This window comes from Phodopus roborovskii, unplaced genomic scaffold (assembly GCF_943737965.1).
Source record: "Phodopus roborovskii unplaced genomic scaffold, PHOROB, whole genome shotgun sequence".
NCBI lineage: Eukaryota > Metazoa > Chordata > Mammalia > Rodentia > Cricetidae > Phodopus > Phodopus roborovskii.
This window is the reverse complement of record NW_026126485.1, coordinates 6,019,207-6,037,500: the sequence shown is the minus strand read 5'-3', so window position 1 is coordinate 6,037,500 and position 18,294 is coordinate 6,019,207. Positions and strand designations below refer to the sequence as shown.

General features: G+C 39.0%; 1 protein-coding gene across 12 annotated transcripts in view; it reads right to left on the bottom strand.

Annotated features, from left to right (window-relative positions):
- The window catches only part of Zmynd11 (zinc finger MYND-type containing 11), an 83,180-nt gene that overhangs the window by 49,894 nt on the left and 14,992 nt on the right, over window positions 1-18,294 (bottom strand). For all 12 annotated transcript variants that reach the window (XM_051194758.1, XM_051194757.1, XM_051194754.1 and 9 more), the window contains exon 2: window positions 98-232. In XM_051194758.1, coding sequence (XP_051050715.1) covers window positions 98-213 — 116 coding nt within the window. In that variant the 5' untranslated portion in view covers window positions 214-232. The remainder of the gene's footprint in view (window positions 1-97; window positions 233-18,294) is intronic.

The window sequence follows — 18,294 nt, the reverse complement described above, 5'->3', positions numbered from 1 at the left end:
TTAGTTCTTTATAATGTATAAACAGCATAAAAGATAAGGCATTTGGGAACTTTTACAGTTACTTTTTTTGTTTGTTTGCTTGTTTAAATTTACTTACTTTGTAATACGGTCAATGTTGGCAATTTGCTTCTGATTCCTTATAATTTCAATGGCTGCCCAAAGATGCTGGATAGCTTTTGTATCCGCCTGTCGTCTTTTTGTTAAACGTGCCATGACCTGTTTACTTCTTTAGCTGTAGTAATATACAAAAACATAAGGCAGAAAACATGGATTACAGAGTGAATTTCCAACACAAGGAGCAATAGTCACAGTACCTCCTGATAAGTGGTCATACTAAAGGGAGATGTCGTGTTGCAGCTTTCCACTTTCTACCTTTCAAATTGCATTTCTATTTAATAAAAGCAATCATTCACTTGGTTACCTCTTAAAAGATGTTCTATCACTTAAGGTCTTTCCAAGAAGTCAACTTTATACCAATGTCAAAAAAAAAAAAAAAAAAAGACATTTAATGTTTATCTAAAATGCATAAATACTATAAGATAAAATTTCAGTTTTAGGTATTACACTGTGTGAAATTCAAGCAATACAAAATGGAATTTACATCTCCTAATTGTTTGGTATTTCAGTTTTGTTTGTTTGTTTTAGTCAGAGCTTTAGAGATTCCAGTGTTACACACAAACGACAACAAGGTTTACACACAAACACTAGTCAGATGTGTCAATGGCATGTGGTGCTGCAGAGCTGTAATCCCAGCACTCAGGAGGTAGGCCTGAAAGATTAGCACAAGTTTAAAGTCAACCTGATCTACACAGTGACTTCTATCTGCATCAGAGCTGCACAGCAAGACTTTGTCTCAAGAAACACACCAATAAACAAACCATGAACAGAAAAGCCAAGTGGTTTTGAGGTAAAATACAAAGGCCATCAGTTAGGTTACCAGATTGCAAAATGATTAATAATGATCCAGCTGCCAGAATAGGGGTTTATCTCAGAGTGAATAATTATATTATTGGGAAATAACATTACTATTTTATTCAAATTTTAGCATTCTGTATAGGCTGATGGAAATAGCTGTCACACTTCCAGATACTCTTCCAGCTGCCTCCAGGCAAGAAAAAAAAAAAAAAGATGACAGCCCAGTGTCTAGTGGGTAGCAGTATTAAAAAAGCTCATTGAATCTTTATTTCCTGTTCATGGAGAGTCCAGCCTCAAGGATCCAATGAAACATACAACCATGCATAAGTGTGCAAGGCCAAAGGTGGGCATTGGACCATCCCCAGCTGACTACTCCCATAACAAGACATAAGAGTGTGTGGCGCTCATTCTAACACTTCCGAGTACTCCCTGACTGGCCACAGAAGTTACTGGAATCTCATTTCTCTCTTCTTCTCTGTCTTGGCTCACTTGGCCTCCTTCCTTTCTCTCACCAACCTGAGTGAGACCTGCAGGTGCCACTAGGGTTCATCTTACCCAGACTCACTGGGAGCCTGGGGGATAGCTGGACTCTCGATCTCGTGGCTTCCAGCATTATATAGCCAACAGAGAGTGAATGCACTGTGGAAAGGGCTGAAGGTATTTCTGGATAGCCCACTTTCCACAGGGCTACTTCTAAAACAATGCTAGGCTAGGGAGGTGGTTCAGTGGTTTAGAGCTCTTGGTGCACACATGAAAACCTGAGTTCAAATTCTCAGCCCCCTCTGAGCCTGTGACCCCAGCACTTGGCAGGAGGTGGGAGGAGAAGCAAGGAGATGGCTGGGACTTGCTGACCTCCAATCTAGCTTCAGGTTTAGTAAGAGACTGTATCAAGGAAATAAGGCAGAGACCGAGAGCAAAACACCTGTCTTCTTTAATCTCTCTGCACACATTCAACATATGACACACATGTATATTGTACATGCATGCACAGGCACACCCTCAAAGAACCGCTGGTGTGCAAATTTTAAAGGAAAATCACTTGGTTCTGAGTCAACTCAGACCTGTAAGTAAATGATGGTAAAAATGACAACTGACTTATGATGCTTGTGCTGTGGAGTGCAGACACTTCGGTCTCAATGTGCTTCTTCAGGGTGCCAGCTCAAGGATGTAAGAAGCCATGGGAAGAAGTGCAGGAGCGACAGTGAGGAGCGCAGAGATGACAGCTCAGCCCAGCACTGCTGTGTTGTTATGACACAGGAGCACAATCCAGCCATTTCAACTATCTACAGAGTGGCCAGCACTTGCCTTGTTCATACTGCTGTAGTAGCCAGGAGATATTTAAAATGTAATGAATAGTGATCCCTGCCAGAAAAACAAATTTGGCAAAGGAGATCTAACTTGCACAGTATAAAGTCATATAGAACAAACATACAAATGGTCTAGAATTTCCTGTGAGATTCAGAAAAGGGTCATGCTGTTTCTAGCCTAGTAAACTTTAGGCAGAAATAAGTGAAAAACTACAAAAAAATATGAAATATGAGAATATAAATAAAGTTTTAAAATAGATTAATGCATGCAAAAAAGTAACAGATGCCATTATTTTTATAATATATGCAGAAGCAAGGTATAATATGATCATAAACAAAGGAAGGGGAAGAAGAAGTGTGAGGCAGCATCATACTACACTAGTGGCATTCTGGTAAAATCAGGAAGCACACTATGTTCTATACATTAAGAGAATAATACAAGCAGATACAGTTAGCATATAACTCATCTGCAAATTATTCTTTCAAAATACTTGGTATGACCTGGACCCAGCACTGCAGCCCTGTAATCCCAGCTACTTGGAGACTGCAGCAGGAGCACTGTAAGCTAGAGGGCTGTCTGAGCCACAGAGCTCCAAGGCAGCCCAGGCAACCTAGAGAGATGGTGTCTCAATAATGAAGAATAATTTATCAGATCGACAGAAAATTTTAATAGAAAATCTAACTTTTGAGAATGCTAGAACAATAAATATAATTATTATATAGCAATCATACAAATATGATGGGAGCTAATAGGAGAAACGCTTAAAGTGATATTATACATACCTAGAAATTACTAAAATCAAGACTAAAAAAACAAAGCAAGCTACACTTCAGGAAAGCAGATACAGAGATAAAATCAAGGATTTCTGAGAGCTATGTGAACCATGTGACAGATAGCAGACATGCTGTCATTCAAGTTACACCAGACCTGGAAATGATCCCTGGTTATGGGAGTCAAAGTGGAACACTGCCAGCTGAGTGAATGGTGAAGTATGTGGCACATCTTGAAAATGCCAAAACAATTAAGCCTATTAAGACAATATTTCATTAAAGTACAACTATTCAATTATTTCTAAGTAAAGAGAAATCTCAGAAGCTAACACAGTAGTGAGACTAAACCCAGAACATCATGACTCATCATCAAGTGCTCTACTGCAGAGCTGCAGTCCCACCCCTCAAGCCCCCCTTTCTTAGCATATCTGTGTTCATTTATTTCATGTACACTTTATGTGTTCTGCCTGTATAGTAGCCACTCTTGTACCGTGGGCAATCAGCAACAGGCAGAAAAGACAAAAACACTAACCATTAACAACATGCCTAGATACAAGAAAAGAACAACAGGGCATTAGTCAAGAAAAAGAAAACATCTTTGGAATCTTGTTTCTTAAGCGCTACATAAAAACTAGTGGTCATTCAAGGCTTCTGCTGATGTGGAAAAACCAAATTCTGCAGTCTACTCTTCTCTGGGTGGGGATCACTATGTCCCTACCCCCCAGCCTCCCTGAGTGAGGAATCACTAGGTCTCTGTCCCCATTACCAGGCTCTCTGGGGTTCATTAAGTCCCTGTCCCCAGCCTTGCTGAGTGGGAATCACTAGCTCCCTGACCCCAGCCTCTCTGAGTAGAATCATTTGTTCTCACAACTGTCTTTTTGTGCATTAATGGTAATCTGTTCTGACATGGCTTACAAATTAATTGGAAATTCCTCAAAATAATTCTTTAATTCAACTAAGAAAAAAACCTGTCTTACTTTTACAGCTAATGTTTTTAGGTGCTTAGCAGAGTTGCAAACATGCTAACTTTTCCATATAAAAATGTTAAATTCAACTTTTACAGCTATGCTATAAGACCCCAGAGTGCACCTTCATTTAAAAAAAAAAAAAGGTAGATGTGTAGAAATCACTATGACAGTCTTTTCCAACACACATGAGGAATACAACATACTCCTTTCAGTAAAAGCTACATGGGAAACAATTTTCAAGAGGCCTGATGCTTAAAAAGTAGCAAAGCACATCAGATAACTATAAGCCCCCAGGCGATGCTAATATTGTCCTTGGAAATCCAGATTTACCACAATTCCCAGTCTATAGGTATACTACCATCTCATCACAGCACCATGCAAAAGAACACAGCAAGAACACAAGAAAAAATTAATAACAAGCAAAATTAAGTAACACATCATTTGATGGCAAATGCATTATATGGAGGCCGTGCTGTAATGAGTAATAAAGCACATAATGAGACAGCGCAGGTGATGGGCAGATGAAAGACGCAAGCCCACAATCAGCCTCTGCAGCGAATGAGCTCTCATTTACTTTGAGTACAGGTTTACGTATGAGGACTTTGTTTTGTTTTATTGAATAAAATAAATATTTACATCAGATATTACATAAGTCTTGAAAAAGTCCTATTATTTCCATGGTTTACACTGTAACTTAGATATGTATAAAATTTCCTTTTCTATTGGTGATTTTGCTTCATGATTATATATTCTCACCATCCTCTCACTTATATATTAATTTTTGCTCTGATTTGCTGTTGTTTGGGGGACAGGGTCTTACTCAGGATGGCTCTGAACTCACTATGCAGCCAAGTGTGTCCTTACTTTTGATCCCCCTGCTTCCACTTCCTTATTCCTGAGTTTATAGGCATGTGCTGCTATGCCCAGCTTGAGTGGTTTTCTTGTATTGTTATTCATAAAATACTTTCCTCTTTGCTTTTTAATAAGCATGAAATGGAATGATGCAGAAGTCTAGACATATGTTCATTCCATTTATAATTACTTTTTTGCTAAATACTTCTCCACTCAGATCAGAAGATTTGTAAATACTTTTGAAGGTTTAGTTAACCTTCAAAATTTCCCATATACTGCCTGTCTCCACATAGGTACTACTGCCAGCAACACCTTACCAGGGTGGTGAAACTTGCTATATAACCAATGAACCGATACTGACATCACTGCTAAACTAAGTGCACAGTTTAAGGTTTTGTGCATTCTATAGGTCTTGGCATATGTTCAATGACAAGTAAGCAAAACTGTGACACCACACCTAACAATTTTACTGCCTTCAAAAGTTCTCTGAACTTCGCCTCTTTCTATTTCCACCCCTCTAACCTCTGGGAACTACTATTTAGTGTTTCCACAATTTCACCTCTTCTGGAGTGACATGCAGTTGTAATCACACAGCCTTCCTTTCATAGCTTGATAGTTTCTGCCACCACTAACTACTATTCCAGTGGCTATATGAAACAGTTTATCTACCACTAACCTACTAATGGAGGCCATGACTGCATAGAAGTTTCAACTATGGGGGGGGGGGAACTGCTATAAAAATCTACATGCAGATTTTTGTACGAAGACAAATTTTTTGACTCATTTGTAATAAATAATAAAGGGCATGAAGGCTGAATTGCATGGTAAAAGTATTTTTACTTTTATTAGTTTTGTAAAACATCAAAAGCTCTACCAACTGTCCTCCAAAGTAGGAGGAGGTTCTTACTTGTATTCCTCCCAACAAGACATGGAAGTTTCTCCTGCCTCACAACCCTGCCAGCAGCCAGAGCCAGGACTGGATTAAGACAGTAGACATGAAATGATTGCTGACATTTTGACTTTCTGTTTTCTAACAGTATTTATTGAACACCTATTCGTTTTTCTTATGTTGTCATCTTTTGTATCTGCTTTAGTAAGCTACCCATCCAGGGGATTGCCTTCTTAACTGGGTTTTCTTCCTTTAAATAATTTTATTTTTATTCTGCATGTATGTCTGTATGAGGATGTTAGATCCTGGAGTTACAGACAGTTGTGAGCTGCCACATGGGCACTAGGAATCGAACCCAGGTCCTCTGGATGAGCAGTCAATGCTCCGATCCACTAAGCCATCTCTCCAGCCCTCTTAACTGGGTTTTCTTGCTGTTGACTTTAAGTTTTATTGATTTATTTTTTTATTGCTGTATCTGAGGGCTCATGCATGTGCAAGCCAAACACAAAAACAAAACACAACTTTGCAGTTTGGCTACCAGTCCTCAGGAGCATTATCCACCTTTTTTTTTTTTTTTTTTTTTTCTTTTGAAAAATATCTCTCACTGACTTGAACTTCACCAAGATTAGGCTGGCTGGACAGTGAGCCCAAAGGACCACTTGTCTCCACTTCCCCAGCACTGAAATTATAAACACATGCCACCACAGCTGGATTCTGGGGATCAAACTCACATTCTAGAGCACTTTACCTATGACTAGGCTACCTGCCCAGCCCCTTTGTATATGTGATTAAAAGTCATCACAGGCAATTTTTGAACACATTTTCTCTGAGACCGTAGCATATGTTCTCATTCTTTATGCTATGTGCCACTCAGAGCCCAACATCTGGCAATGTACAGTCCTGCTCATTCACTCTCCCTTTCACTGGCAGTCCCTTCAGTGCTATAGCTAGAGGTATCCACAGTGCAGGGCCATGCAGGTTCTGCTGGCTTGCAAAGTGTAGCAGTTCTCCATTTGGCACAGAGAATTATGATCCACTTTCAATTAATGTCCAGTAATGACATTTAAATTCACTTTTATAATCAAACGTTCATCTACTCTAGCACAGCATCGAGCCCTTGGCTGAGGCTCTGGTATATTTCCTGGTTCTCTATGCTATTCCATCACAAGTTCTTTTGCCAATGCAGCATCTTCATACTGAGATTCAGGGTGGCAACTACCAGCTTCTTTTACTCTGTTCTTCTGAATCTTCTGCCTTTCCACATCAACTTCAGAAGGCATTTGTTGTTCAGAAGTGGTTCAGGTTTGAACTGATGCTTCATTAAAAGTACAGATCAAACTGAGAAGGTAAGACATCTTGACATTGATCTTCCTAGCCATAAACTATCTTTACATTAATTAATATCAGAGTTTTGTAGTCTTCCTCATATAGACATTGAACACACAGATTTCTAAGCATTTCAATTTTTTTGGCAAGTTAATGTAAACTACAATATATTTTATCTTAAAATAATAGTGTTCACTGCTGCTACATGAGGAATTTTTACACATTAACCTCATATTTTGATCTTACCAAGGTATTTCCTCCATGGCTTCTTTCGAGATATTGATATGTTTTATGCTTGAAGCTTTATTCCTTGGTGTGGGCAGGTCTTATGGCATTGTGCCTCTTGGTTCCTTGTACGTTAGTGTCTTGATGTTTCGCAAAATTCTCCAGAAGTGTTACCTCAAATACTGTTTCAAGTTCTTTTTCTTTCCTACATTACTATCACACATAAATTACATCTTTTGGAGGTGCCCAGGGCTCCTGACTGTTCTATTCTGAAGCTAGCTATGCCATATTTTCTTTTGCTTTTCCAGTTAAGAAATTCTCCATGTCCTCAAATTCACAGATAATTCCCTTAGCCCTGCCCATGACTGACAAACTCCTCAGAGCGATTCTTCATTTCTGTCCCACTGCTTATCTTTAGCACTTGTTTTTCTTTCTTAGGACTTTTGACTCTGCATATACCATCCCTCATTACTGCATGCTGCCTACATTTGCCCTCAGCATTTGAACTATGGTTTTTAATAATGCACTGTCTGGTTATTATCCAGTATTCTTATTGTACCGACTCTGGTTCTGAAGCTCTCCAGACTATACTTCTCCTTTTGGTAGACCTTATGATTTTTTTTTTTTCAGGAAAATAGACATGGTATATTGAACAAATAGATCCATGGTGGACAGGCCTTAATCATGTAGTTGAAGGGACTGGGGTGGGAGGGAGTCAATCCTATAACTTCACAGCAACATTTTGGTAAGTATTTGTCACTGGACTGTCAGTGTCATCTGCATTTCATGTTTTCTTTCCCTCACGACACAGAGTATGAGAAGGGACTGAAGCTGGCTATTCCCTTCCCCTAGATTGGCTAGGCTCTGATAATAATACACAGCTGGTAAGGTCACACAGAGGAGCCTTACTTCTGAAGACAGGTCTTATGTCGGGCGGTGGTGGTGCACATCTTTAATCCCAGCACTTGGGAGGCAGCGGCAGATGGATCTCTGTGAGTTTGAGGCCAGCCTGGTCTACAGAGTGAGTTCTAGCACAGCCAAGACTACACTGAGAAATGCTGTCTCAAACACACACACACAAACACACACACACAAATGAAGCACTGTGGTACATTTGATAACTTCACTTCCTCCTTCCTGACCCTGCCCAAATCACAGGGCATTTCTCTCTGATACTTTCTGTGAGATCCTGGTTAAGTAAAACATGGACACATAAGGAAGCCATTTTCTGGGTTTCCCTGAAGTCTTCACCTCTCCCAGTTCACCAGACTTAAAACTCTGACAGTCCCTCAGTCCTTTCATGGCTTTCGTTCCCACCCACAGTCTTGCTCATACACTCAGCTCTAGGAAGCCTTAGCTCTTTCTACCAACCTATCTGAACTTCTATGTAGTAGTTTGCCTCCCCCTACCCCCACACCGCCCCATGACCTCTGAAAGATCTAAAAAGATTAATTTTTTTCTTACTTTCGCTTTTTGCTCATCTTTTTTAACTTGTTGTCAACATACAATAATGCCAATGCCAACTGTGAACAGTGGAATTTCTTTCTGAATGATTGTAAACGAGATAATATGATGTTGTAGCAAAGAGGAAGCTAAATGAATTAGCATGATTTGCTGAAAATTTTCTCTGTTCTACAACAAAATGTGATATTGCTAAATATGTATTAAATTGTTAGGAATACTAGAATTAGTTTGACTTGTTTAGCCAATTGTTAGTGCCTCACGATTGTCATTATGGAAACTTGTATGCAAGCTACATATATGAAATTATAATTAAACATATTGTCAACTCCTACATAATAATTTCATATGTACTACTTGCCCGATAATATCAATTTTGAATTTCTTATTTAATTTAGTTTTGGGGATTTGAAATGAGGGTCTTGCTATACAGCCCAGGGTAGCCTAGAACCTGTGGTCCTTCTGCTTCATCCTCCCACTGGGTGGGAACCAGTTTATCAGCTTCTAAAGCACACCTCTTTTAGGCTTTCATTAGGTTGCTGACCAGCTCTACCATGAACATTGTTCCCCAGTTAATTAATTTTGTTATGTTACAATGAGCCTGTGGCTGCCAGGAGCTAGGTGTGAGGGGATAGAGAGCTACTGCTTAGTGAGTTGTGGGGTGGGTGGTGAGAACAACTGTGCAGTACTACAAATGCCTTTACACTGAACTACGAGCTTAAAACGGTTAGGATGGCAAACTTAATGCTAACTGCATTTTACCTCTATTTTTAAAACTGAAAAATAAAAAGGCAGAGAAAGCATAAACTTAGCTCATAATGATAATAAAGGCTTGGGCTGAAAAGATGGTTAAGAGCTCTTGCTGAGATTCTGAGTTCAATTCCCAGTAATCACATGGCGGCTTTACAACCATCTATAATGAGATCTGGTGCCCTCTTCTGGTGTGCAAACATATCTGCAGGCAGAATACTGTAAACATAATAAATAAATCTTTTTTTTTAAATCTCAAAGGACAGTCTTAGCAAAAATTTTAAAGATAATAATAATAATAATAAAGTTTGTTACTAGGTCTTAAGAGGAGTGAATCTCAAATAGTCCACTAAGAACTTCCAAAACAATCAGATGGCACTATTCCATGCATGGGGGCGGCTGGCATGGAGGGATACAAAGAAGCAGAGTGGATGCCCTGCTAGTTCTTTGTCTGCACATTACATTGAAAAGGAGAAACACTAGGCAATGTGTAGAGCAAGGCTCCTTGCAACAAAACAAGCCATACAAGTCTTTGAAAGTTTGTTTTTTAATCTTTCACTTTTTAACTATATTTGCTTGAGTCTGTTTCCACCTCTGCTAATACAACAGCATAGGCTAGTTAAGTTACTTCTAGTTTGTTTTGGTTCATTGTTCTGGTCCAAGTAGAAGGCCTGTACCTACAGAATGCTTTTTGGCAGCGGAGCTCCTTAGCAGTGCTGAGATCATAGGATGATGGTGTTGAGTGAACTAGAAACCCACACATGCATGTGAAGTCTCACTTCTCATAAAGCCATCAGTATTTATCCAAGGGCCCACCCAACTCTGATGATTTTATCCACAAGCTCCACTTCTAAAGAATCAAATTTCTCCCTTTTTGAGGTAAGTATCAAGTTCCACAATGAGTTGCAGAGGATAAAATCACTTTCTGATATTAAGATCACAAGAGTTTGTATGTCCAAAGGATGTGTCCAGACTAAGACTAGTTTGTAAAATGAAATGACAAATTAGAAAACTGACAACTTTTTTTTTTCAAGACAGATTTGCTGAGCTACAAAACCACAAACATTCATCTCACAAATGTAAATGTACAGCTTAATGGGGTCAGGGTGAATGTAACAAAGATACTTCACAAGTGGAATCTCACGGCATGTGTCTTCCCACATCTAGTTTATTTCACTTATTATCATATTTCCCCAGTCCATCTCTTACAGGGTGTATCAGATCTTCAGTTCTTCCCATACCCACACAGCACTCCTCTGAATACAGATGTTGCACTTTGTTCATCTATCTATCTATTGATGGACAGAGGCAGTCCCTAACACCTAGCGATCATCAACACTAGCAGATAAGTATATGCTTTCAATCCCGTTGGATGTGTACCCAAAAGAGGAACTTCTAAATCACAGAGTGAATCTGTTTAACCTTTGCAGCAATCAGAAAACTGTTTTCAACAGCAGATGAACCACTACCCCCGATCAGCAAAGCTAGCAATCCAATTTCTCTACATTTTTACAAACAGTTTTTTCTTCTTCTTTTTAAACCAGTCATTTAGGTGCAAATAGTCCATCACTATGGTTGTGATTTATGTATTTCCATAATGACAGGTGATGCTGAACATCCTTTCACACTTTGCTGGCTTTTTGCTATTCATTTTCTTGGGAGAAATATCCTTCAAACCCTTAGTCCATTTTAACTGTTATTTAGTTGGTGCATGTGGAGCTTTGCATATTCGATGTATTCAGCCCCTTTTCAGAGGTACATGTTTTACAGCCAGTTTCATCCTTTCTACATGCTGCCTTTACCATTAACTTTTAACCATTATGATTTTCTTGCCTCTCTCTTTCCCCACTCCCTCCTCCTCTAAGACAGGCTCTCAGTATGTAGCCCAGATTTAGCCTTTGGATTTTTCAGTCCTCCTTCCTCAACTTTCCATGTGCTGGATTACAGGTGTGCACCACACCTAGCTCTTTACTCTTTTCAAAAGTAATGCCCTTTGATACACATAAAGGTTTTAATTTTGCTAAAGCAGGATTTGTTTATTTAGTTGGTCATGTTTTTGTGTCTAAGGTTTTTCTAAATAATCAAGTTTTAAAAATTATCAATTCTCAAGAGTTTTCATATCCTGGGTCTTTTATTAAGGTCACTGACTTATTTGCATTAGATTTTCAACTTCTTTTAAAGTATGGTCATCAAGAAACACCTGCTAGTAAGACTATTTGTTTCATAGCTGACTAGACTTGGTGTACTAGTTCATGAAAGTACAGGACAGCTACTTTAGACTGGCTGTCAAGGTTGTTACAGTAACCAACAGTGATATTTACCAAACAGTTCTACCTGTCTCATGCATCAGTAGAACTACAGTTCCCTACTGATACAGTGAAATTAGGTGTGTTCTGTATTAGCGAGGCCATGTGGGCTAGATTAGGCAAAGGGAAGTAAAAGTGATTTACATTACTTTTACTTAGAAAGATTTAAGATTCTCACTATAAGTTTTCATTACATCATTAGTGCCATGCAGCTCTGATGGTAGCTGCATTCTCAGCCTGCATCTCAGAAAAGGACAGAGTACAGTAGAGTTCTAGCTAAACTGTGACATCTAATATGAGCACAAATCACTGTTTTAAGTCACTGAGATTTTTGAAGTTGTTTATGAAAACACAAAATGTTAAAGAAATGTGTCCCTTATCCTGAATACTTGGTGTCAGATCCACTTTAGATGTTTTCAGATTAAGGAGATGTGCACATACATAATGATGAGGTGTCTCAGGACTGGTGCTCAATTCCAGGCATGGATACCAGGAAGGCTTCATGCACACTTTAAAAACACCCCAAAGGTAATCTTCTACACTAGTTTTAGTGTACCTGCTTTTGACTTCAGCTTGTTACATAAAGGCAGGTGGGGGCCTTTTCCACTATGTGCTGTGTGAGGTGGTGGTTGAGTGATGGAGAAGTGAGTGGATGTGGCAGAGGCACAGAAAGACTGGAAGGGACTCAGTGACAAAATGCAGACTGGGAACAGATCAACAGGAGCTAAACAGCAAGCACTTTGATGTCAATACATAAGAACTGATTAGCCTTCACACTTTTCTAACACCAAACTCTAAACATCTGAACTCATGCTCTGGCATGAGAGAGAGAGAGAGAGAGAGAGAGAGAGAGAGAGAGAGAGAGAGAGAGAGAGAGAGAGAGAGAGAGAAACTCCAAATAATTTCCTACCTGGAAAACAAAATGGTTCCAGAGGAAGGACCTCCAGACATTGACACCTGAAAGAAGCTAAAGAAAATACCACCTGGCTGCCTGGCACCCCTATAAGCCCCTACACAAGACCTGCAATTAACTCTAGTGTCTCCCTTTTAAAAATGGAAAGGCAGCCAAGGATCATTAGATGTTCAAAAGTAGCTTCTCAAGACGAAATAGGGCTCATCAAGCAGGGGCTTAAATTAGAAAATACTAATGAAGATTTTTGCAATATAACTCAGTATCATAGTAAAGTAAGAAACAGAATTTTATCTGTAATCTGTAAATAGGATAATGCAAACAAGAATACTAATGTTAAAATAACACTGAGTTTGGGGCTAGAGAGATAGCTTAGCAGTTAAGAGCATCAGCTGCTCTTCTGGAGGTCCTGAGTTGAATTCCCAGCAAGTACATGGTGGCTCACAGCCATCCAGAGTGGGATCTGATGTCCTCCCCTGGCATGCAGACACACATGCATATAGAGCATTCATATATATTAAATAAATAAATATTTTTAAAAAATTATGCTGAATTTAAATGGTTTAGTGTTAAACTTGATGCAATTGTCAACCAAGTTTTTTTTTAAAAAAATGTACAATGAGAACCAAAAAAGCAACTGTGGCATAGTTTCTAAATAACAAGTTTCAAAAATAAAAATAATAATAATAAAAAAACCAAACAAATGAAGGTGAGAAAAGCCCTCAAGAAGTAGTGCAAGCATGTGCAGCATGTGAGGAGAGCCAATGCCCCAAGTCAGAGGTGAAAGCAAGCAGAGTCTTCCAAGGGGGTGGATGTCGGGCAAGGGCTCAGAGGACTGGCACCCCACTTTCCAGGTCCTGCTTTCTGGATGAGGAGAAGCTGTACTCTACCTACACTTCTAAGCCATTCCAACAATGAACTGAAGACATTTTTCCATCATCCATATAGCCCACCACTATATGACCTATATAATTTTTCTCAGAAAATGGCAAAGATAAGCTAGTAAACCATAAAATGAAAAAAGCCTTAGATCCTGTCTGGTCCAGAAAACAGGTCTCAGCATGAGAAAGTAGGAGTAGACCTGGTAAATTCCCATCCCCAGCAGAGCAAGAGTAACAGGTACTGGGGGACAGGAAGTCAACTCCTTTAGACTCATTAGACAAATTCTTATACCAATAAACATACAAAGAGCTTAGAAAGAAAAGCCAACAAGTCAGGTAAGATCTATGGAAAAAATCCTAAATAAAATTTGGGCAAACACAAGCAACAGTAAAAAATAAAAGGCTGTTTTACTCTAGAAAAGCAAGTTTAATGTAAGAAAATCTAGCAGGATATCAGAAAAACAGATTATTATCATCTCTACAGATGCTTTAAAAAGTACCAGACAGAATTAATTCAGCACAAACTCATGTAAGAATCACTCAACAAGTAAAAACTGAGGGATGACTGTTTAATATGTGCAAAGCTACCAGACTATCTGATGGTTAAAATATTGGATTTTTCTGCTAATATGTAGAAAGGGCTAAGCATGTTCACTGTCTCCAACCTTATTTAATACTGCATAAAAGAAGAAAAGCAGGAGTTGTGGCAAGGCTCATGCCTTCAGAACATGCTAAAGAGGTGAAGGATCAAGAAATTAATCAGATGAAGAAGAACTGAAAAAGTAAAGTTATTTCTTGCAATAGACACAGGTGATATAGTTATGAATAATATTAAAACTCAAAAGAATGAATGAAAAAATCCAACTAAGAGTCAGAAAAATGGAACTGTCAAAGAATAGATGGGATAAATGAAGCCCTTTACTGTCAAAATGGGGGTAAAAATTCCTGTGATTCAATAACATGAAGCAGAGCAAATAGAGAAGGGCTGATAAATCTAACTAGAACTGGGAGCCACCAGCACCATAAACAAAGCATAAAATCTAAAAGTTTTTGTTTGTTTTGTTTTGTTGTATCAAGGCTGAAACCTAGTTCAATGGAAACTCCCAAGAATCCACAAGGGTGACCCTAGTGAAAATTCCTAGTGATGGGGAATGTGGAACTTGAACGGGCCATCTTCTGTAACCAGGCAAGGCTTCCAGTGGAGGGATTGGGACATCAACCCAGCCATAAAACCTTCTACCTACAATTAGTCCTGCCCACAAGATGAGCTGGGGTAAAGGTGGTGCAGAACTTGTGGGAGTGGCCAACCAATAACTAGTCCGAATTGAAACCAATGCCAGGAGAGGGAGCCCATGACCAACACTGCCTGGAGAGCCAGGAACCTGAGTCTGAACAGCCCAGAGACCAAGGATAGAACCAAACATGATTGGGGGGGAAGGCAATGAGATGATTCCTAATGATACTCTGCCATACTTGTAGACCATCGGACCCTAGCATAATCACCACCAGAGAGGCTTCATCCAGCAGCTGATATGAGCGGATGCTGAGACCCACAGCCAAACATTAGGCAGAGCTTGAGGAATACTGCAGAAGAGGGCCAGGAAGAGTTGTAGGAGCCAGAGGGATCAAGACACCCAAGAAATTAGCCCACAGAGGTGGATCTCTGTTAATTCAAGGCTAATCTGGTCTACAGAGAGTTCTGGGACAGTCTCCAAAGCTACAGAGAAACCCTGTCTCAAAAAGCCGAAAAAAAGAAAGGAAGGAAGAAAAGAAGGAAGGAAGGAATGAAAAGAAAGAAAGAAAGAAAGAAAGAGAAAAGAAAGCAGCCCACAAAATCAATTAACTGTGACTCATAGGGACTCACAGAGACTCAACTGACAATCAGGGAGCCTGAATGGGCCTGACTTATGTCTTCTGCATATATGTTATGATGGTGTGGGACTTCTAACAGTGGGAATAGGGGCTGTCTCCAATTCCTTTGCCTGCTTTGAGGACATCCCCCCCCCCACTGAGCTGCCTCATCTGGCCTTAATATAAGAGGATGTGCCTAGTTGTTTTATAACCTGACATGCCATGTTTGGTTAATGTCCCTGGGAGGCCTGCCCTTTTCTGAAGGGAAAGGAGGAGCGGATCTGGGAGAGAGAGGTTGTTGCAGGAGGGCCTGGGAGGAAAGGAGGGAAGGAAAACCAAGGTTCAGATGCAATACATGAGAGAAGAAAAAAAAATTTAATGTATATTAAAAATAAAAATAAATAAAAGAAAAAAGTAGCATGCAAGATGAAAGGCACAAAAGACAAAAGAGTTAAATGGCAAACTGGATAAATAAACAGATAAGAAACATTGCCATTTACACAACAAATGAAACTCTACATTTTTCTTGAGGCCAAAAAAAGGAAGAGGAGGAAGAAAATGAGCAAAACATAAGTGAAGGCAGAATATGGGAAAAGCCTGCAAATGGGTTATAAACTCATAGAAAGACACTTAATTTCTCTTACAATTAGAGAAATAAAATTTTAAAATAAACTTACTGTACCATTTCTAAGTATTAGTGAGGCTAGTGATTGTAGATGAACAAGCCTTCTCTACATTAATGGTGGGAAAACATTAATCACAACAGGAGTGGAGGGCAATATGCCATAACCAGCAAAAATGCACATGTACCTACTCCTAACTCTGCCTCTACATTCTCATAGGTTTAAAAAAAAAAAAAAATCTACATGCCACTTACACAGTACTGGCTAGACACTGTTTTGGGCAGCCAGTAATGGAATACAACCAGCTATTTTTTTATTGCTACAATGAGAGGCTACATCAAAATGCAATTGTTGCTATCTCACTTAATCATAACAACTATTAAAAATTACCAACTTAACAAAGTACTTTCAAAAGATAATTGCTAAGTGTTAGGTGTGTCTCTCCTTCCTTTGATACCTTGCACTTACCTTTTAAAAAACTAGCTATTTAGCTGGGTATGATGGTGCATGTCTTTAATTCCAGCACCTGGGAGGCAGAGGCAGGAGGATCTGAGTTGAAGGCCAACCTGATCTACACAGTTGAGTTCCAGGACATCCAGGGCTACATAATGAGATTCTCTATAAATGTGTGCGTGCGCACACACGCTGTTGTCTGCTTTGATTATTATTAAATTTAAAAATTAAACTACAGTAATAGGGTTGGGGAGATAGCTCAATTAATTGGTAGAGACCTTGCCACACAAGTTTTAAGACCTCAATTTGATTCTCAAAACCCATTTAAAAGGCTAGACACAGTGGTACACAATTGTAATCCCAACCCTGGGGAGGTTGAGACAAGATCCCTAGGGCAAGAAATCCAAAAGACAAGCAGATCTCTACAAGTTTGAGGCCAACCTGGTCTACAAAGCAAAATCTCAGACTGTCACGGCTACACAGAGAAACCTTGTCTCAAAAAAACAAACAAACAAACAAACAAAAATAAAAACAAAACAACAAACAAAAAAAGAATGCCCACATATGAATATGTGCATATATACAGGCACACAAACAAATTACTATAATTTCTAAGCATACAAAGGTGGAGAGAATTATATGAATCTTTTGTGATAAGGTAATAAATAGTTTTGCTATGTATGTTTTCTTATATTTTTCATTTTTTATTCTTTTTTAATTAAAGGTATGTGTCTGTGTGGGCACAATGTGCACATGAATACATATGCCCTCAGAGGCCAGAATAGGACATCAGATGTCCTGAAGCTGAAGCTGGAGTTACAGGCAGTTGTAAGCCACTAGTCAGGAGTGCTCAGGACCTAACTTTAGTCCTCTGAAAGAGTGATCTCTGGAAGAGCCATCTCTTCAACGCTTTGTAATACATTTTAAATCTCACTATTTTTTTCAAATTCCAAGACCTACATAACAAACGTTCATAGTAACTTAACCTTAATAACAGAAACTAGCAATGCATAGTGTAAATTGTTGTAATTTTCAATTTAAAAACAAATATAATCCCAAACTCTCAATGCTAAATCAGAATGACAGAGCAAGCTCTGAAAGACCTGCAAGAAAGTCACCCCTACATCATCCAAAACACTAACAAGACACAATTCCTGCCTGAATTTTAATTAAGTTTGAGAATTACCTTTTGCTCAGAGTTATGAGAACTCAAGCTAAACCACCAGAAATGTCTCACTCTATAAGCATGTTGCCATTTAAGTACATAGGATCTATTAATCTGCTTCCAAACTGAAAATTTCTTATCTGAAAATAGGCAGGTAGGTTTTTGGGGTTTTGTTTGCTTTTGCTTACTAGAGGTTTTTAAGCTAAAGCATCACTAATACTTATCATTAGAAATTAAGCTAACTATCAGGGGCTAGAGTGATGGTTCAGTGGTTAAGAACACTGGCTGCTCTTACAGAAGATGAAGGTTTGATTCCCAGCACCCTCACAGTGGCTTTAGAACAATCTGTAACTCAAATAACAGGGATTCAACCCTTCTTCTGGCTTCTTGGAACACCAGGAATGCATGCATGTTTATGCATGCAAGTAAAATACCCATTCACATAAAATAATAAATGACAAAATGTGTCAAAAGAGAAATTAAGCTAAAAATCATTATGTTAAGCAAGTAAGCCAGGCTCAAATTGATTAAAACCTTGGGTCTCATGTGCAGACCTGGTCCTATAATTCCATGTGTACTTGTGTGTACAGGTGAAAAAGCTCAAAAGGGAAGTGGGAAATAAGAGAGGGCAACAGAATACA